The 22,418-nt window shown below is 40.1% G+C and overlaps 1 protein-coding gene across 3 annotated transcripts; it reads left to right on the top strand.

Moving 5' to 3' along the window:
• Positions 1-29: 29 nt before the first annotated feature.
• On the top strand, positions 30-20,762 carry RSRC2 (arginine and serine rich coiled-coil 2). 3 transcript variants are annotated; one of them, XM_066603311.1, is made up of 10 exons: positions 30-184; positions 3,685-3,838; positions 5,746-5,786; positions 13,941-14,125; positions 14,389-14,520; positions 14,623-14,748; positions 14,823-14,902; positions 16,894-17,126; positions 18,115-18,204; positions 19,813-20,762. In XM_066603311.1, the coding sequence occupies exons 1-10, from the start codon at positions 179-181 to the stop codon at positions 19,993-19,995; spliced, it is 1,230 nt and encodes a 409-aa protein (XP_066459408.1). In that variant the 5' UTR covers positions 30-178; the 3' UTR covers positions 19,996-20,762. The 3 variants fall into 3 exon arrangements, with proteins under 3 accessions (XP_066459408.1, XP_066459409.1, XP_066459410.1); XM_066603313.1 differs by lacking the exon at positions 30-184 and adding an exon at positions 6,285-6,362 and having other exon boundaries at positions 3,747-3,838; positions 13,919-14,125; XM_066603312.1 differs by lacking the exon at positions 30-184 and having other exon boundaries at positions 3,700-3,838; positions 13,919-14,125.
• Positions 20,763-22,418: the final 1,656 nt, after the last annotated feature.

Genomic DNA, 22,418 nt, shown 5'->3' with positions numbered 1-22,418 from the left:
GTCAGGCCGCCGTCCCAGAATGCTCAGCGCGCAGGCTGCTTCCTTTGTGTTTGCACATACGGGTCTTCGCGCCCCGCCCGCTTCGTGCAGTCGTCGTTGTGCCGTGTGAGCGCAGGTGGAGCAGCCCGAGACCCGGACTCCGTGCCAGAAGGCAGACAGACAACGCTGGAGACAGACTATGGCGGTAGGCACAGATACACCCTGCTGGACGGGGGCTGCGAGGCCTCTAGAGCTGGGGGAAGATGGCGCCGCGGCTCCGCCATGTTCCCTGCGGCCTGCTCGGCCTTATTACCCGACTCTTCTATCCTTATCCGGTTGGTTTTAGGTCCTTTCTCCGCAGTGATGTGCGCCCTGAGTGCTGGGAGGCTGTAGGCCGCCGCCATCCGCGGACTGCAGGGGTATAGACGGGGGCTGCTCTGCCCCTCCTATTGGGTAGAAGCTGGGGGTACAGCCTCACTGGGCCGGGATAACGCTGGTCTGGGCCGCATCCATAGTGTGCCAGGCCAAAGACCCGTGCCCAGCCGGCTGCCCCAGGGCTCATCCAGAGGAGGGCAATAAGAGGTAGAAGCCAACATTAAATGGGGAGAAGTTCCTTCCGGCCCCCCACCTGACAATCCCTCCCAGCGGTCAGCGGCGTCTGCGGAGATGGTTCTGGCTTTAGACTATCGGTGGGTGTTGGGACTCTCCGGTCTGGACGTCCTTCACCCCCCTTTACCTCTTCTGCTGGCTTATATAAGCAGCGGCCATGTTGGATTCCTCCTTCTAGACGCCAACATTGGCTGTTGCTTCTGATGGGGTCTGTCGTGGTGTAGGCTGCGCTGCAGGTTCCGCTAAAGGAAACGGGGGCCCTACCCAAACCTTCACAGCAGCGAGCGAAGCCATAGCCTCCATACAGCAATATTCTGACTGGTATTTGTAGTATTCAGGGTGACTCGACAGTCCGGGCCACCTGGAATATCTTCTGAACAACATGTTACAAGTAGCAAACTTCATAGAACACTTAGATGGGTGGGGGAAACTTTATGGTACTATGGCCGTCTGTGGCAGCCATCTTGGATTCAACCCAAGAAACTTCCATGGAAAAGGAGTCATTGGATACTTGATTTAAAGGGGTTCTGTTATTTAAAAAAAGTATATATACTTACCTATTCCTTCCCCATCAGTCTTCTTACCACATCTTCTCCTCGCTGATCTTCTCCTGGCTCCTGTAGTCCCCCGGGTCACCTCACCTGCCCGATTCTTCATCCGGTGACGAAGCGTCCATGCTCTGTAGTCTCCTTCCTGCAGGTCAGTGTACCCGGTCACTAGTGATGTAACGTTCACTGCCTACCAGGGAGTACTGAGCTATTGCTCAGACTGTGCATGCACTCTGTCTCACAACAATAGTATATCAACACTCGTGGCGAGACAGCGCACATGCACAGTCTTGACAATAGATCAGCATTTCTTGCTAGTCAGTGAGCGTTATGTCACAGGGACGTAACCTACACTGACCTGCAAGAAGAAGAATGCCGAGAATGGATGCTCAAACGGGCGGAAGAGGATCTGGGTGGCTGGAGGTGAAGTGAATCGGGGGACTGCAGAAGCCAGGAGAAGATCGGGGGGGGGGGGGGGAGGCAAGTATTGTGTTTTTTTTGTTTGTTTTTGTTTTTCTAATGAGAAAACCCCTTTAAGGGGGGGGGTTCACACAGGGCGGATTTGCCGTGAAAATTCCGGACGGAATTTCCGCGCGGCAAATCCGCCTGCGGCCGCTAATCTCGGTATAAGCCAGCCATGTGGACGAGGTTTCTCAGAAATCTCGTCCACACGGGACGGCCAATCCCCTGTTGTTAATCCAGTCTTTTTTTCTTTCTGTTGCGGCCGCGCTCTCCTCTATGGGAGCGCCGGCTGCAGCGAAAGAGCGAGCAGCCGGGCCGCTTCAAAGCCGCCGCGTTTTTTTCCGCGGCGCTTCTCCCGGTCAATAACAGAAGTTCATGTGAGGTGGCCGAGGCTCTGAATCAGGAAAACCCAGGAAGACGGCCAGTGAGGGCACGAAGTGTCAGGAAACTGACTCAGAAGCTCAGGGAAACTGGTAGTGCCCAGGACAAACCAAGAACTGGTCGTCCGAGCCATGTTTCCAATCCCCAGGTGTCGACAGCTAGGCTGTTTCTCATGAAGAGTCCACAGGAATGCACCAGGAGAACGACATTGCAGGGTTGTGTGAGTCAACCACCTGTCGTAAGGATCCGCAAGACACATAAGTGGCAGCCATATTTAATTACCAGTTCTTGGTTTGTCCTGGACATTACCGTTTTCCCTCAACTTCTGAATCAGTTTCAGTGCCTTTACTGGCCGGCCGTCTTCCTGGGTGTTCTTGATCGAAAGCCTCAGTCACATCACAAGAACTTATGTTATCAACCATTAGGATGATTTCAATTCTGTCCAGTGATTTAGTGTTTTCCATACCACATAACTCAACATAACAACTTCATTAATACTCAACATGACATTATCCATAATTTGAACACAGCAAAAATGACTAATTTCGCCTTACAAAAAACAGAATAGAAAGTGATCAAAACGTTGCATGGGTCAACAAATGGTGCGATTAAAAAGTACAAGTCATCCTTCAAAAAAAACTCCCTACATACCACTGTTGGCAAAGAAAAATTTTAAAGATCTTTGAATGCAGCAATAAACAAAAAAAACCTTTGGTAGATATATAATAGTGCAACAGGACTCAGAATACACTTGCTACCGTATCAGAAATATACATACCTGTAATACTAACATTAAATAATGTAAGGTTCTTTAGTGTGCACCTATGGATTTCTATTGGGAAGTGCTGACCTATTCTATATTTTTTTTGATAGAAAATTAATTGTAACATATTTATACTGCAGTGAACGCTGTATAAAAAAAATAATAAAAAAGAGAAATAACATGCCAGAAGTACAAATTTTGTTACTCTTGCCTTTAGAAAAAAATTGAATAAAAAGCAATCAAAATGTTACATGTTCTCAAAAATTGGATAAATGAAGACTAGATTTCATCCCGCGAAAAACATGCCCATATAGAGCCCAGTCGATGGAAAAAATGCCATAGCTCTTGGAATGCAGAGGCACAAAAGCTAATTTTTTTAAAAAAAATAAAAAGTGTGAAAAAATGTAAAAACATAAACTGTATAAACTTGGTATCGCCGGAATTGTTCTGACCTAGAGATTATAACATTATTTTGTGAACATAAAAAATAAAATCCAAAAAACCAATGGCAGAATGTTTTTCCCCAATCCCCCTAAAAATAAATAAGTCCTATAATACATAACTAAAAATGATGCCAATAAAAAGCCCTCGTGAAACTGTCGACGGAAAAATTTAACAGTTATGGCTCCAGGAATGTGACGATGAAATTAGTTGGTCATTAAGGTGCAAAAGGCTTCGCCACTAAGGGGTTAGTCAAAGGATTTAAGTTTGGGTAAAGAAGTGGAGAATTTTGAGCAAGGGAATGGCTTCATAGGGGCAAATTGTGTTAAAAATCGTTTGTTTCCATACTGCAAATTATCTCCTTGTGAACAATGGGAAGAAACGCTGACCAACATGCCCATTGTTGGTCTGCACGTGTTTGCTTGATGATCTGACCCTAACATTGCGAAAAGACTGGAATAGAAATGACTATATAATTGTTTTTGGTTTTTTTTTAAATAGTCTAGTGATCCAGAGCGAGATGATGGATCTCCTGGAAGCTTGTCGCCAACATTAGAAAAACGTATGGAGCATTGTGACCCATCAAAGTCACCTAGAGCTTATAGGCATTATTCAAGATCCCGTTCACGTTCAAGGGAGCATAAAAGGAAGACTGGTAAGTTATTGGCACAATGCAGTCTCAGATACAACCAACAAGCGGACAGCTGTACACTTCCAGTCAAAAGCTTTACAACGCCTCCATTATTCCTAGTATTTTTTACATTAAAACACTTTAAGCCCAACAAATAATGTGAAATGTTCAATGGTTTGAATCTGGTTGTAAACTATTTCTTCAGGTGGCTCAACTTTTACAGATTACTTTTAAATCCTCTAATTCTATATAACCAGTGTTGGAACAGACTGCATTACAGCACCCTCTAGGGCAGGATTCAGGCAGTTTTACTCTTCAAGGCACAGAGCACATTGCTACTAGAGATGAGCGAGCACCCAAATGCTCGGGTCCGCATTATTCGAGTCGAGCTTTTCGTAAAATTCGAGAGCTCTACTCGAGTAACGAACCCCATTGACTACAATGGGAGACTCGAGCATTTTTGTCCCTCTCCCCCGCCTGCCAGCCAAAAAATTTGCCATTGGTGCACGCTGTGTCGGAGAGGAGCCAAAAACTGGGGCGGCTTCGAACACGCCGTGGTGCTCGTTCGCATAACGAGCACCATTGAGTGCGCTAATACTCGTACGAGCATCAAGCTCAGCAGAGTACGTTCGCTCAACTCTAATTGCTACCATAGTGGTAAGAAAAAGGCAATTAAGCAAAGAAGACCCAAATAGTTATAACCATTATAAGTGTAGGTCGGTCCTACAGAGAAATTGCTGTAGCAGTCAGTACAGATTCCTATACCATCAAAAGGCACTTGGAAGCTGGAGGAGACTCTTACAGGAAAGGCTCCAGCAGACCAAAGTCCACTACAAAATCAGTTGCCAAGTTTTTGAGAGTCAACAGTTTGTATGATCAGCGCCTCACAGCCCAAAATCTTCAAGCACAGCGTAATGCAGCAAAAAATAAACAAGTTTCCATTTCAGAAGAGAAGACTTCTATTTGCAGGTTTGCATGGTAGAATATCAGTGAGAAAGCCACTACTAAGATTGTAAAATAAAGACTTGCCTGGGCCAAGCATACTTTTTATGGATTGCTGAAGAGTGAAAGAAGGTCTTATGAATCAAAATGTGACATCTTTGGTACGTCATACAGGTTGTTTACATGCTGTCGCATAGGTGAAAGGATGGTTCCTGAGTGTGACTCCAACTGTCAAACATGGAGGAGGATATGTCATTGTCTAGGGCTCTTTTGCTCGATCCAGAGTTGGGAACTGGCACAGTGGACAAAAAGGGCTGCCGCAGCATTTTGGTATGCCATGCAATACCCTCTGGTGTATACGTCAGGGGTCCATATTACAGCAAGACAATGATTCAAAGTGTACTTCTAAGTTATGTCAGAGCTGCTTATGAAGACAAAAAGTTTGTTCGCACAACTGCATTTTTTACTGTACTTTTTGCACGGTCAAACAAACGTGCACCAATACTCTCAGCCGTTGAAAGGCCAATTATAACTTAATGAGTTCTATTTTCTGATTATTGCGTGCAGAGTTTTTGAGCGCAAATTTGTCAGTGTGAATCCGGCCTTCTCTGCTGTGCACCATCACAGCTGCCACTTCATGCAATTGGCGGACTGCTTAAGCACACATGGAATAAAAAGGACTAGTCCTTTCACTCTATGCTTGCACCATGTAGCCTGCTGGATGCACGCCGCAGTGGCTTTGACAGCACACCACAAGTGAAGGTAAGTATACTCGCATTCCTGGGTTCAGCATAAGTTTAGCTTATGGGTCTCATAAAAAATGACAGACTCTGTTTTAATGAAGTTTTGCAGAGTTGCTTTTTTGGATGAATTTGAACATTATGAAATTCAGTTCACAGTCATGCATGCCCTTTTAATTGTGATCGTTAAACTCTATTTTAATGTTTCTGGAAACTAATTCACTTGTGCAATTTTTTTATGCTTTATAGATGATGGAAAGAAGCACAGGAGTAGGAGCAGAAGCAAAGAGGTAATTAACATCTTGTAGTGTAACTTGTTTTTTGTGTATGTTATGTAGGAATTATTTTTACTAAATGGTAAGTACATTGGGGAATTATATGGTATTTATTGGACACCACATTACAGATTATTGCAACAGGTGCTCACCTATTATAAGAAGCCCGACGTTGTATTTATTACAGCTTCAGCAGTATCTAAATGAATCATACAGCCAGCAAATCTGGGTTTCTGAAGACGTTTTGTTACCACCTAATGGGCTTACTGTGGGTTTAGCACATATTCACTATAGGTGGGATGCTATCTCATTACATTACTTTGTTCTACCTTTGTAATGTGGATACCCAGTTTCCTATAGAACAAGTGCTGAACAGTGGTACAAGGTTGATGCTGGAAGCTGGACTAATATTTTACAGTATTTTTGGTGATCATCATGATAGGAAGCGTTTATATAAAATTGATTATTGTGCTTCGACCACATGATAACATTTCTATAATAAATCATACTCAGCGTGCTAAAGCACGAAGAGACTGAACTGAAGACGCTGCAGACTCAGATAGCAAAATAATAAGCCTACTTCATGATAAGGTAACTATCAGTTATTCAACCTCCTACTTGCCTAATGAAATACATTGAGTGAACTGTTTAATGGGAATTCCACCTTTAGTCGATCTACTGGACAAACTTATTTTCTTGTCCTTGGGGGGTATGACAGCTGTTTTGTCTAGATAAATGTTTACAGCAAATAGACATCAGTTGTATCCAGGTACCTGAAAATCCAGCTTGTAAATTTGTCTCAAGGTGGAATTCTCTCCTAGATGTATTTACAGCAAGTTATGTTTTGTATGTGTATTTGTATTGTTTTAGTGTGAAAGATAAACCCATTATGCTTATTAGAATATCTTTTTTTCCAAATATACTATGAAAATGGCCACAGCTGACTACGTATGGGGGTTGTTCCAGGAATTTTGTTTCTAAAGGGGTTTTTGAAGACTTACCAGTGCTTATTTTTTAGGTGATTGCATCTTTTATGCAGCACCAACATTATCTGTTGTTGGCAGTGCACTTGTGTAAACAGCAACTTCCTGCCGACAATAGCAGAAGAGTAGGTGTCCAAACCACCATGTACGTTAGTGCTATTACCCTTGTGTAAATGGAGCTTAAGTCTTTAAAAAAAAAAAAAATTATATATATATATATATATAAAATTTTTATTTTATTTTTTTTATTCCACGGAGCACTAGAAGATCACAGATGTTACTGTGATCAGCGCAGGAAGCAAAAAGCGCTGACGATAACACAGTGGCCCTGGTTGGTACTGCAGGCTCAGTTCTCATTAAATTCAATGGGAGCTGTGTTGCAGTACCAACCAACAGCCCTAGGATAACAGCTGATTAACAGTGATCTGAGCAGCGCATCCCTGATGACAATCTATTAATCATAATCCTCAATAAAATATATATATTTTTTTTAAGTCTCAAAATACTCCTTTTTAAAAGTAATGTCATCTCCCTACAGCACCATAAACTAAGTTTGGTGCTCCTGGGGAAGATGATAGGAAGCTGGGTGATTTCTATTTCTATTTTTTTTTTTAAGCTCTCCCACTCTCTGGCTACCGGTGTGCCTGCAGCTGAAGTCCATGTAGCACACAAAAAACTAGATTTTTTTTTTTTTTTTTTTTTTTTTTTTTTAAATGTGTGCATTCTCCCATATACTTTCTGCAGTGCTCTTTTAGACTGGGAAAAAGTCATAAATGTCATATTTTTTACAAAATGTTTTTCTGTGCAGACTATTTAAAAATGTGTTTTTTCCAGTCTTGGTTCGTATTTCGCATACAGGAGCCCGCAGCGGAATCCGGCCCTGTCTCTGCCTGACGTCTACGCGTACCTGTTTAAATCTGTATTGCAGATTGACGCGTCATCGAAAATGCATAGTACAGATTTTTTTGCTCTCCAAATCGCTGGTTTTCTTGCGCCATCGCTGGGTGATGACGCGGGTACCTGCGATCTATCCGCAATGTTAATTGTGAATAGGCCGTGAGTTGACGGTTTCCATTGATTTCAATGTAAGCCATCCATGTGTAATCCGCAAGAAAATAGAACATGGTGTGATTTAATTTCCGCGAGCAGAAGTCGCGTTCGCTGAATGTTCTAATTTTTGAATGAATATGGAATACCGCAGATTGCCTGTGTAGGTGACTATTGCGGATTTCGCTATTCAAATGTGAGATGGGCCTTACAGAGAAGCCTGTGGGGAGGGGGGGGGATTTTTTATTTATTTTTGAAAAGCCTCTGTCCCTAAAAATGCACTAAAAGTAATAGTAATTGGCGGCAAATATTGTTTTGTTTGTAGTGCTTAATATTTCCTTGTTAACTTGTGACTAAAGTCTGACAAGTAGTTTTGCTTTTTTAGCTAAAAAAAAACACTATTTATCTGAAAAACATTGTGAAACCTTTCTCAATGTTCATTGTGTCACTTCCATTACAACTTTTTATGTTAGTTTATTTTTTGCCGCTGTTCTAGGGATTTTAATATTTGATTTTTAAACAAAATTATTTAAGGGATGTCTTTTTCTTTGTTTCTTTGAAACATTTCTAAATAGATTATGCATTAATCTGTTTTCTCAAAATCTCTAAAATATAAAAATCATAATGCTTTTTTTTTTCCATTCTAGTTGAGACTACGTATGTGGTTGTTGTAAGGTGGAGGAACAGTGACTTGACGGTGCCTTTTTATGTCTGCAGCTTTCTTATATTTTGGTAGTCCTAAATATTTATTTTTTATTTTTTCTCCTGGCTTTTCGATGAGATCGTGGGGTGCCGCTCGAATGCCATGGCAGCTGGAGGGCTTCTGAAAGCCCCCAGGGCTGCCATTGCAGATTGCTTATCCAGCAATGCCCTTGGTGTGGCTTGATAGATTGCCTGTCAGATTGCAGTATAATGTAAAACTGTGGTATCAAATAGTCGCAAGTTCTTGCCTAGAGATAAGCGAGTATACTTGCTAAGGGCAATTGCTCGAGCGAGCATTGCCCTTAGCGAGTACCTGCCCGCTCGAGACAAAAGGTTCGGGTGCCGGCGCGAGGGAGCAGTGAGTAGCGGCAGTCAGCGGGGGGGGGGAGAGAGCTCCCGCAGCTCCCTGCCCGCCGCCGGCACCCGAACCTTTTTTCCCGAGCGGGCAGGTACTCGCTAAGGGCAATGCTCGCTCGAGCAATTGCCCTTAGCGAGTATACTCGCTCATCACTATTCTTGTCCCCTATACCTTTTTAATTTAAAATTTTTTTAAAATCTAAATATACCCCAAAACATATTTTGTATCGCTGCGTCCATAAAAGTCCGATCTACAAAAGTTGCATTATTTACCCCAGGGTGAACAATGTCAGAAAAGAAAGAAGGAAAAAACACTGTAATACTGCTGTTTTTTTTTTTCTGGTCATCCTGTTTCCAAGAAAAAATGTAATATCAAAAAGTCACAAAATGGTACCAATAAAAGCTACAAGAAGTCCTACAAAGAACGACCCCCCCCCCCCCCCCCTTCCAACTATATCAAAGGAAAAATGAGTGGTGGCTGCAGACTTTTTTTTGTTTTTTTTTCTTAAAAATATTTTGTATTTTAAAAGTGGTAACGCCAAAAAACTATAAATCTGATATCGTAGTAATTGTACTGACTCATAGAATAGTTATGTGATTTTTTTTTTTTTTTGCTACATTGTGTACATCGTAGAAACAAGACCCCTCTAAAGATGACGGAATTTCGTTTTTCTATATCATTCCTTAGAATTGAAAAATACAACTCGTCCGGCAAACAAACAGCCCTCAGACATCTATGTTGGATAAATAAGAGTTATGATTAGGGATGAGCGAGTATACTCGCTAAGGCACTACTCGCTCGAGTAATGTGCCTTAGCCTAGTATCTCCCCGCTCGTCCCTAAAGATTCGGGGGCCGCCGCAGCTGACAGGTGAGTTGCGGCGGGGAGCAGGGGAGAGAGGGAGATCTCCCCTCCGTTCCTGCCCGCAGTTCCCCGCCCCGCGCCAGCCCCCGAATCTTTAGGGACGAGCAGGGAGATACTCGGCTAAGGCACATTACTTGAGCGAATAGTGCTTTAGCGAGTATACTCGCTCATCCCTAGTTATCTTTTTAAAGTGGGGAGGAAAAAACAAAAATGAAGAGTGGTAGGTAAAGGGTTATACGTAAAGCACAGAAAGCAATGTTATGATATATAGATATGTAAAATTTGCAGAGCTTTGATCCTTATTAATTCATATGGGGTAAATTTATTTTTAACTGTTGGCAAAACTATTTTACAAAAGAATCTTTAAAGGAAAGTGTTTTCAGAAAATGACTTATTGTTTAAATCAAGTTTTTTAATTAAACCTTTTCTTTATAAATTTTTGATGATTTTTTTTTTAATAGTCTATATCATCAAAATGTATATTTAAAAAAGAAAAAAATTCTGATAGCTTGGTGTTTTCACACTTGGCACCAAGCCTTATAATTGGCTGACATTTCCTTTTCTATAGTGAGAACTCTTCAGTTGGTATCTAATTTCCTCATCTGTGTCATTGAGGGACACAGCAAGACTCTTGGGTGTAGCTCCTGTCACTAGGAGGCAGACACTAAACAAAGTTAATTCCTCCTACCAGCTCTACCCCCTTTACATGCACCAAGCGAAAGCCGTTTTAGCTTTGTGTCTGTAGGAGGCAAACATCCTGCTCTGCAGTTTTTTTGTTCCTTTTTTATTTTTCCTTTTTCCATTCTAGGTTGGAATCAGGAATTAGTGAACTTCTCTGATTATCCCCAAGTGGGGAGGGTGAACAGTGCTTGAATCAGTACGATCAAGTGTGGTATCTGATTTTTAGACCAGGGAGGTGAAAAAAGAGCTTGCACTGTCCCCTCTGAGCATTGACTTGGTATTATCCTACCTTCAGGATATTGCACCCCTTTATTAGTGAATGTCCATGACTAGAGGCAGTATGTTTTACCTATGGTCCATACCATTACCTCAATTAGAACCAGCGTTCAGTTTGTTTACTGAAAAATCATCAAGGGGTCATTCTGAACTACGTTGGATTCGCCACTTGGTCTCCGCAATGGGCAGGCTTCACTTATGTGGCGATGTTGCACCACACCAAGATGACCAAGCCTATGTCTTACTTGTTTGGCCAGATGATGCTCCAGCCTTTCCCCGGTATCTCCAGCTAAGAGTAGGACCGATCCTGCACATCGAAAAACCCCATCTTGCCACCTGCATGTCTGTGAGAAGAACCACTGCCTAGAGCATAGGTTTTTCCTGTAGTTAATATGGTTCTCAAACTCCTACATGCATATACCGCCTCATTACCCCATTCCATGGGAGCAGTAATATAGCACTACTAGATTCCACATGGTGGAAATATACAAACTCATTACTACTTTCCATAGGCGGAGTTAATGTGCTGAGGAACTGACTCCCGTGCGTTGACCATATACAGCCTAGTTATCCCCTTCCATAAGGGGAGTAGTGTAGCACTAAGAGATGGTTTTCTGCATGACTAGCATATATCACCTCTTTGCTCCCAGCCAATAGGTGTAATGTAGCGCTAATAGACTCGCGTATAATTGAGTATAATCCGCCTCATTACCCCCATCCATAGGAGGAGTAATGTAGAGCTCAGGATCTAGGATTACGCAGTAAAGGCAAGATGAGGCAGCCTCAAACCTTTTACTTTTTACTTTCTGGGAAGAGCAATGGTATTACTACTAGCCTTCAGTATATACTCAAAGATCCGTGTGTTAATTGCCTCTCTCCTGCTTACAAACTGATTTAGCTCCATGCCTGCAGAAGGGGTATAGCTGCTGAGGATAGCCAAACACTGTACTCTGCTTCTCATTGGCGGACTCCTAGAGATGAATGGAGCAACGTGTGTGCTCTGCTGCACCCCATTCATATAGGGGGACACAAGACCCATATTCTTTTGATGGTTAAGAGTCCCAGTGGTTGGACACTGAGATCCCCACATATCAGATGCCACCACTCTGTGGATAGGTGCTTTTGTTTTTTTAAATAGATGCCATTTTTTAAGTAGGCTAATAATATTCTGCAAACCTGATTTTGGATATGAATAAATATGGGCCTGATTTTACACCGGACAAAAAAAATACATTTCTACTTTTGAAACATTTAAGTATTTAAAAAAAAAAAAAAATACATTCCCTTTTAGATGAGTTATTGTTTGGCAAAAGTAGCTTAATTTATGGTATGCATGATTGCGTTAGTCATCATATATAGTCTGTCGTTATGGCGCCGTATAATTCTCTTGCAGTACTATACAGAATATATATCTGTTTACATTAGGTCATCGCTACTTGGTGCATTTTTAAAGAGCAGATGTGCTAATGCCAATTAATTTTAGTGTCGGAGAATGGCATTTGGTAAGATGTATGTTGTATAATCTGCAAATTTAGTAAAGCTGGTGAACCTTACACTGAAAGACATCCTTGTTAGCCATTCTGTTAATCATTTTCATCTGTGTTCACATATGTATCATTTTACTACATCTCCTCTTAGGGAGCCCCATATTTCAATGTCTACGTAATTATGGCATACATATCTCTCATCAAACTTGCTCCCCAGCCGCTCTGTACTTCCTGGTTGTTGCTGAACAGGACCTGTAACTGCTGCAGCAATATTAAGTAATGGGAAACCCCTTTAAGTTCATTTGCCCCTGCATGGTGTAGTGTTCTCCAGTTACACAGATCACATCCCACATACTTCTCAGTTGTATTTTCATCTTCCAAAGGGTATGTTTGGTCAAAATGAACTGTTTCTTAAACACATCTATGAATATCACTTTAGTGAAATCTGTAATTTTGGATCATCACTGATTTCAAGAATGCAAGGACTCCAGGGTCCTATTCACACATGTTAGATTCGCAAGTCTTCCGCATCCCATTGTTTTCAGTTGGAATCCACCCAATAGCTTCTATAGCGTAAGTTTGACATACATGTTACGAAAAAAAAATGCATGTCTTTTTTGCTACAGTTTCCATGTGTAGATTTTCTCCATTAAAAGGGGCTAAATCTTTAGCAGAAATTGGAAGGTTGGCTCTGATTTCTGCTGCGGATTCTATTGGACAATTTTCAAACATAAAAATCTCCAATGTAATCCTGCCCCAATGAGAGCTTAACATGGATCTCTTGCATATACTTGGTGTCCTATAGGGGGACAGCATGCAACAGTGGCAAGAAACTTGTTTATCCCACCTAATTGTCATGGTCATCTTTTTCTCCATTAGAGATAGAGATCTGATTTTAAAGGGGTTGTCCACTGGGAGGAAAACGTTTTCCCAAAAGTGTGGAATGCTGTAAATGTCGCCAAAAGTCTCCATTTACATCTGCGCCGTTGATCAGATGAAATCTAAGCAAGTTACTGTTGCGGCCAATCATTGGCCTCAGCTACTCTCAGGTGATAGTCCTTGCACCTTGCTCTTCAATTTACCAAATTTGATTTCTCATTTTAGACTGTGAGTTTGTTGGTTCATGCAAATGTATAATGTCTTTGTGAAAAGAATGCAGATTATTTTCACAGATATTTATGGATTCATTTGCTAGGCTTTAGGCCCTATGTTTTTACACGCTTTTGTTTGTCCAAAGTGTTAGTTTTCCATTATATATCAGAATTCCTTACTACAATTATGTTCTCAGATTACACAAACAAGTAGTTCAGTGTATGTAGTTACTCCTTCTGATACTTAGTTAAGGTCCCCCCCCCCCCCCCCCCCCCCCCCCCCCCGCATGATGGTAGAGCTCATAATTCAAGAATCAGAGTCAAAGTTCTTAATGTTTAACTTGGGAAAACCATCAACCAGAATTAACTAGAATAGGAAAAAAAAAACGTTTTACCTAAAAATCTTGATTTATGTGCTACTGAGATACATTGCATCTGAGCACATGCTATTTAATTTAAAGACATATGTATATATGTATTTATTATATACATAATATATATAGTCTATCTCTATCACACACTGATTAGGTACCAATATTAACTTCCAGATATGAAGCCTTAGTTTAAATCTTTACTAAGGTTACAGAAGTTACATCACAACATATGGCAATCATTTGACACTCATACTAACTCTTTTTGTTGCACTATTTTCCTGAAAGAACCAACTTCTTGTTAAAACAGGGAAGAAGATATGAATCCAAAGAAAAATCCTCAAAGAAACACAGATCTGATGACCTTGATAAAGAACATTCAGACAAAGTGAGGGAGAGGCTTAATTCTTCAGAAAACGGAGAGGAAAGGCATCGACGGAAAGAAAAGAGATCATCTAGAGGGAGAAGTCATTCCAGGTCAAGATCACGTGATAGGTAAGCTTTGCAGAGTCCTTGACCTGTCATTTTTATTCTGCATACTTGCGCCCGTTTCTTGGCATTGTAAAATCTGAATATACAGTTCTGTTTAACCTGTAGAACATAGATGTTTGTAAAAATGTTTCCAGCATAAAGTCTGACCAAGTTTGGATATTTGAAGCCAACTTTATAATCTTTAGAAGTTTGTAAATTGTTCTGCATAAGGTAAATTGTGTAAAGTAATTAAAGGAATTGCATCTTTTGAATTTTTATTGTTATAGGCGGCATCGTAGTAAAAGCCGTGACAGGAGAAAGTCCAGATCAAGGAGCAGAGATCGAAAAAGGCGTCCACGCTCTCGTTCAAGATCTAGATCCAGGCACCGCCATAGGAGTAAGAGTAGAAGCAGGAGTCGGTGGGTCTCAGAATTCATTCATTAACTTCCAGATTGTAGAGTTTTTAACTTTCCATTTTTGCATCATTTTATTTTTTATTTTTTCAATTCCTTTTTATGTAGCGAAAAAAAGAAGAGAGTTGACAAACCTAGAAGACACAGTAGGAGCCGAAGCCGGACACCGCCTAGTCCACCTCCATTTCGAGGAAGAAATACTGCTATGGATGCACAGGAAGCACTGGCTAGAAGGTAAGAAGGTATTTTGTGTGTGTTTTATTTTTTTCCCGTAACATAAATTTACAGCTATAATTCCTTTATTTCAGATTAGAGAGGGCAAAGAAACTCCAAGAGCAGCGTGAAAAAGAAATGGTAGAAAAGCAAAAACAGCAAGAAATAGCAGCAGGTAAAAAGGAAATTTGCACATTATTTCAGCGTCTAAAATTTCTATGAAAAATGTTCTTTAAGTGTATTGAATGTCTTAATGGAAAAGGTAAAGTGAACCTGTCAAGTTTTACATGCAATCCTATGTGTGGACATCCTGTTATAGAGCAGATGGAGCTAAGCAGATTGCAATATAGTTTTAGGAGTAGAGATTAAGTATAACTTGTATTTTATTCATTTAAATCCTTCAATTTTCTATGCTTAGGTGTCCGGTATGCAGTCCAGCTATCTCTATCAAATCATACAATAACTGTTGTCAATCGCTGATGGGACTGCCTGCAGGGATGTAAATTACAAGTTATACTGAATCTTTTCCCACAGAACTATATATCAATCTGCTCTTTGTGCTGCCTGCAGATCAGCCTGCATCTTTTACTTGACAGGTTCCCTTTAAAGCTCCACTGTTTTGGCATACTGGCATCTATAAAATATTTGAGTAGTTAGGTGCTCACAGACTTTCATACCTTTTTATTTAAATAGGTTTTATGTAAATAATACTTGCTGTATAAATGAAAATTTGTACAGGTTTTTTAATATCCTTTTGTTTCAGTTCCTCACCATTTTCATAGTTAATTACAGTAATTGAATTGCTTTTGAAGACTGAAGTCCTGTATATAGCTTGTCCTGTCCTCAATGTAGAAGTGGATAGTTTTATACAATCTAGGCAATGTTTTGTCAGCTATGTATATCAGCAGCATTTCACTGATATAATGTATCAGTTTTGCACTATTCAGTTTGCAGACTATTGCCTAGACTGGATAAAATTGCATCTATTCCTATCAGTTATTTGTACAGTGGACACTAGGCTCCTATTCCTCCTTAGAACACAACCCTAGAGAGGAATTTAGGGAAATAAGTGCTTAGCTTTGAGTGTAGTGTTTGCTGGGTAGCTCACCTCCAGCTTAAATTGTAATTCCACTTTCAAAATCTTTTGACCCATCATGAGCCTGTCTTCAGCTAGTGAGCAGGGACAGCATTCACTTGAGTGTTTGTGCTGCTTTATTCTAGCTTTTTATTTCGATCTCACCAACCGGATCACCATTGATCAAAACTTTTGATATGTTTCTATGACATGACAAAAGTTTGACAGACCAGTTACACTTTTCAGACTATTATCACACATCACATAGTAAATCTGCAGGCGACTTTATTATAGATTTTCAGTGGAATTTTTTTTTGTACAGATTTCCTTCCTTGCTATACATGAAATCTACTGTGAAAATCTCATCTCTTTTCCATGTCGCAACATGCTGTGGATTTTAAAATGCACAACGTGTCTGTTTTCTGCTGCAGATTTCTTCCACTGTAAGTAAATGGAGTTTGTTAAAACTCCCTTCACTTAGATTGCGGAATTTTGGCTTGCATTCCACAACCAAAATTTTACATCAATTCTGTTGTGTGAACTCATAACATCTTTTCCGTGGGCACGTCTGTGCTTAAGGAGATTATTAGTAGTTGATTGTGGCTGAGGGTGCTAGTTATCACAGGTAATACACACAAAGTACAGAGCTTAAGCTAATGTTTTGATCCCTCTGTAGTGGCTCGTACTGGTAATTGCAGGTGCAACTCCCATTAAAATCAGAACTTTGTCTGAAATTGCAAACGCTGGCCACTACACGGGTTGCAGCATCAGCTTCCAATCCATACCCTGTGTATTTTGCTGCTGACAGCGGGCGCCCTAACAACTGACTGGTCAGGGTTCTGAGTGGCAGACCCTAGCTGATCAACTATTGATGACTTCTCCTGAGGACAGCTCATCAAAAATAGCCTGGAAAACCCTTTTAAGAACAAAACCTTGTTTAGTTTGTTTTATGGTATCTGTGGTAAGTGTAGCTTGACATTACTTTTAATATACTTTTAGACGGCACTGGCTTAAGTCATAGCGCTGTAAGATATTCAAACACAAGTAACAACTTTTTACATTTCATACCTTCTAAATTTTTGTCTTTTCAGTTGCTGCCGCAAGTGGTGGGTCTGTGCTTAATGTAGCAGCATTGTTGGCTTCTGGAACTCAGGTGACTCCTCAAATCGCTATGGCTGCTCAAATGGCTGCATTACAGGCCAAGGCATTGGCGGAAACCGGAATTTCTGTTCCTAGTTATTATAATCCAGCAGCCGTAAATCCGATGAGATTTGCAGAGCAGGAGAAAAAGCGGAAAATGCTTTGGCAAGGCAAGAAAGAAGGGGTAAGAAAAGAGTGTTTATGAAAATGCCCAACTACCGGTAGCAATAGGAAACTCCTCCATAGCATAAAGTTATTTTAGGGAAACAAAAATATGCAAATCTCCTAACAGTGTACCTAAGAATTACTTAATTGGGTCACAATGATGACTTTTAGCAATTCGGTTAAAAGGGCAGAAATTTAGTAGGTGCACCTGTGAAGGTGGCTGCATTTTTTAATATATAATTTCTGTAATTTTACTAGTCGTTTTTTTTTTTTTGTTTGTTTTTTTTGTCTAAGATCACTAAAGCATTGTTCCCTATTAAAGTGACCCTCTGGTTGTGGGGAAAAAAATTCTGTCCTGGACCAGAGAGGGCAGCTGGTAGATTACCAGTTTTTCTCTGGTGTCCTTTCAATGTTCCATTTTTGGGTCCCATTTCCATCTGTCCAAGATGGCCAACATAATCTTCAGACTACCTAATAGGCACTGCGGAATAAGTTGGCACCATACAAATGTTATATTATTACCTAATCCCAATAGTACATTAGTATGGTAAAATACCAATTCACTACACCTACTCTCTGATTTGCCAGTGCAGCTCATATGGTCAACACTGGTCAATCAGACAAGTGCAGAGTGTGCACATTTTCTAGATGGAAAATTTCAGGGACCATCTTGAAAGGCCAAAAACCAGAACCATTACAGGCGGATCGGGCGGATGGCAGAGAAGGACAGGTGCAGGTAATATACCCTGACCCCACAGGTCACAGGACAGAATTTTGTCCTGAAGTAGGGGGTATCTGTAAGTCAGTTGCTTCTTAGCTATATATCACAATAAGACTAGTCAGTTATATTGTTTAAAAACAGGGGCAACTTGTTTCTTGATAGAATAAGAAATGCCATCTAAAGGAAAGTGTCTTTGTAACGTCAGTGGAGGAAACCTCTGCAATAATGGAACTTTTTGCATTTATATTTTTGCTTTGATTGCTTATATTTTTTGTTCCAATTTCAGGACAAGTCACACTCTGCGGAAGTATGGGAGAAACTCAATTTTGGAAACAAGGACCAAAATGTAAAATTTAGAAAGCTAATGGGAATAAAGGTTAGTTGAATTTCTTTATTTAAACAGGTGTTTAAGACTAGTTTTATAAAATATGGACAGTGAAGACAAGTTATGGATTAAGTAAACTCTTGGCGTTCCCCATGAAATGACAATCTGTTACTAGCTTTTTTATTTTAAGTGTGCTGTGCCTGTCATTTCTGCTAAAAATGTATGAGTAAATTGAAAACTATGGGGCACATTTACAAAGATTGCCATTTTATACGCCAGTCTTATTACAATGCCCACTGGAGTAAAATGCGACAAATTTATGTTCAATCCGTTTTTATTGAAATTTTCAATAGGATAGGTTACAAAACATACAAATCTCACAAAGGATGCGACAAATTTATAAAGGGGTCTGCGCCAGTATGCAAGCGTTCTAAATGAAAGGAGAGGAGAGTGTTGCTTGCTAGAAAGGCTTCTCTTTTTGAGAGCAAAAGGATTGAGTAGTTGAAATCCAACTCCCCAATCCGTATGTATGGCCAACCTAATGCTGAACTTAGACGGGGATATTTTCCATCCATTTGCTGTCCAGGTATTTCACTGACTGCACACGGTCCATTTATAGCCTATGAGGCTATATACAAGCATTTTTTTTCTCTTACTTGGACTGATAATCCATAGGAGGAAAAAAAAAGTACTGCTTGTCTTATTCTTGTTTATGTCACAAATGAGAATAGGACATGCAGTGTGCACTGCCCCTGCAAACCAGACAGCACTCGGCGCAGCTCGCATAAGGCCGCCTGAATTCAGCTAAACACTGTTGAGTCCTTGGTTGATTTAAATAGGTTTTCATTAGCACAGTTATGGCCTTATAGTGTGTGCTTTAGAGAAAATAGCTGCATTATTCCATACAGAGGCAGCTAGAAAAGGATATACTGCATGGTATATATTGTTTTGTTTTTTTTACAAGGGAAGCCTATGGGTGATGAATACCACAGTGTGTGTCTATATAGTGGCATCCATCAGGGGTATAGATTCGGAAATATTCCAAAAGACACTGTAAAATGGAATCCAGAGCTGTAGGAGAAAATTTAAGTGTGAATGGACAGTTGGTTACATATTAAGGAATGTAGCCATGTATAATGCTTCTGGATGATGTATCTGATGCCGTGTACCACTCAGCATTGTCTGTAGTAAGGGGGGACACTGGGGCATATTTACTTAAACCAGTATTTCATTCACCAGTCTAAGTAGTCTACATAGGTTTCAGTTATAATTCTACACCAGTTCCTCACATAACTGATCGTAAATGTGGCTATACATGGCCACACCTCACTAGTGCTAAGCCTCATCCACCTTTTGAATATTTGGGGAGGTCCAGTATAAGATTCAAATAAAGTCACAAATTTGTACACCAGAAATCTGGCATACAAAAATGTACATAAATGCCCCCTTGTGTTGAATAAAATTGCAAAGCATTTTGCATCCTAACTTTTTATTTTCAATTAAGTTATACGTTTGGGGGTTTTTTTGTTTTGATTTTTGAGATTCATTTTTATATGTTTAAGAGACCTAAAGATGTCACACCATGTATGCAGTAGTGTTGTATATAATGAACAGGTAATTCTGACAATATGTAATACATATATTATTTTCTATTACTAGCATGAAGAAGAAGCTGGTCCAAGTGCTGTAGATACCACAGAAAGCTTCAAAACATTGAAGCAACAAGAAGAAGTTTTTAGAAACCTAGATGCTCAATATGAAATGGCAAGATCACAGACCCATACACAAAGAGGCATGGGCTTGGGCTTTACATCATCAATGCGAGGAATGGATATGGCCTAGAAAAAAAACTAGAAAAGGGATTGTTCACGTTCACTTCTCGGAACTTTTCAATAGTTCATGTTCTTGTAACCAAAAAGCTAGACTTCTAGCTTGCATGGATGTTGCATTGACTTTAACTTATTAAAAAAAATGATTTTTGTAAATATCAGTGATACTGGTGTTAGTGATATCAGATTTTTGTTTCCATTAAATGACAATAGAAGGTTACTTGTTTTACTATCTGGACATCTAAAAGCATAAAGCTTTGTTCATTAATATTTACTGCTTTTTGACTCTTTAAGCAGGTCTGATATCATTGCTAAATGTACACAAATGTTGTGAAAAAAATTCCACAAACACAATTTGTGCCAGAAGAGTTCTGGATGTTGATAAAGATGTTTATTACTGTGTGTTTTTAGGTATGTTTACATTTCGTTTAGATGTTTCCTGTTGAGATAGTACATAGTTTCAATACACTTTTGATTTATACAGTTGTAAATTTAGATGTTAAAAAAAGGCCTTCATATAAACTGTGGGGTTTCTGTTTTTTTTTCCTTTTTGGTTGGCTTTTTTATTTTTTTTTATTTTATATATACATACAAACGTTACATCCTTTATACTATACTTGTGTTTTAGGTTAATCTTGTTCAATTAACAAAGACTCTGGTTTGCTAAGGTGCTTGTCACTAATTCAAATAATTTTTGTCCATGCATTCTATTGCTTGTATCTTCTATTCCATAAGCAAGCAAAAAAGGAGTGTTGGAGAATAAACAGACATATCAGAATACTCTAGTGCCTCTTTTCCTTCTGTAGTATAAGGTTACCTTCACACGGGCAAGCACGATATCTGGTCGAAAAACACAGTCCAATATAGCTCTTGTCAACGTGTGTTTTACCCATGGACACAAGGTGCTTTCCTTGCAAAAACGCCTTTCATCAATTCATTGAAATTCCAAAACTCCGCGCTTGTTTCACGTGTGGCAAATGTTTCCAATTGACTTCATTAGGAAGCATCACATCGCACGGTATGCGATGTTTCACTGTCCCATTTAAAACAATGGGCAATGTGTTCCGAGAGACGTGAAAAAATTGGACATGCAGTGATTTTTTTGCCTCGCAGCATCGCCCTGTCAAACTGAGCGCAGAGAACATTTTTTGAATCAATCTATTCTAAATATTTTAAACTGGTTTCTCTGGACAATACATAACCAATGAAGGGACTAGCAGAGGGACAATGCTGGATTAGTCAGGCAGCAGAATTGAGGGTGGACTGGAGGAGCGAAAGGGTGTTAGATGGAAAGCCACAGAGAGGGATGTTGCAAGAGGCTAGGCAGGGAATGCTGTAGCATTTTTGTTGAGGAAGGAGCCTATCCGAGAAATATTAGAGATGGCGAGGGCTTTTACGTGTGGCTTGAAGGATATGGCAGAGCCTAGAAAAATGGAATGTTTCACTATCTGTTTTTTATTTTTTATAAAAATACTAATTATATATAATGAGATACATTCCCTTTTAAGAAAGTTCAACTGAATGTGACTAAAAATATAGTTTGTGTATAACTATATATATTTTCTGTTTGGCCAAAAAAGGTACAAGAGCATTTAACAGCACACTGGTTGAGTGTGGAAGCCATACAGTTCTCTACAATGAATTAGCAAACTAGGTAGTAGATTCAAGTGCATGTGCATAATGTCTTGCTAGTATCTATGTGATGATTGCATATAAACAGTTTAAGGGTGTATTAACACAGGGCATAGTTTCTGTGCCATAAATTTGGATCAGATTTACAGAAATCTCATGCACGCGCTGGGGAAAGCAATCCACAGTGTAAATTGACCTATACTGCGGATTTTCCCCGTGGACGTAATTCCTTCAAATTTTGCCATGGATTCATCTCAGTGTTTCATATGCAGAGAATGTCCTGTCTAAACACACCCTTAAACAGAACATCATTTATGGTTTGTTCATCATGCAAAGTATATTGGCAATAAACATATGAGGGTTGCCATGGCTGCAGTCCGTGATGCCTCCTCTCACATCACTGCTACACCAGTCACAGCCGTCTGCATCCTCTGCCCACTTGTCCAGCCAGCTGTTAGTGCTTCCTGCAGGCTGATCCTGGACCTATACTGGTTACATAAGCAAGCTCTGTGATTGGAGTGCAGGTCAAGTCACTCACTGGGGACCTGTCAATCTCATTGCCCGTCATTGGTGAGCCCAATCCTTCAAGCGTGCAACAAATCCATAAAATGAGCATTTGAAAATTTTAAAAAGTGCCATGAATCAAATTTGAAATGCACCTTAAAACACTGAAAACATTGTGTGTGATGGGGTCTAATGGATATTTAGGTTACATACACAAACATATTTACACTGTTGACTTTGGTGTGTATCTTCACCAGAAGCCTCATCAAAATCCACATGTAACAGGTGTATTTCACACCC

Source organism: Eleutherodactylus coqui, chromosome 5, assembly GCF_035609145.1.
Source record: "Eleutherodactylus coqui strain aEleCoq1 chromosome 5, aEleCoq1.hap1, whole genome shotgun sequence".
NCBI classification, from domain to species: domain Eukaryota; kingdom Metazoa; phylum Chordata; class Amphibia; order Anura; family Eleutherodactylidae; genus Eleutherodactylus; species Eleutherodactylus coqui.
Note: the sequence above shows the minus strand (reverse complement) of the source record. Positions and strands in the feature narration are given on the sequence as shown.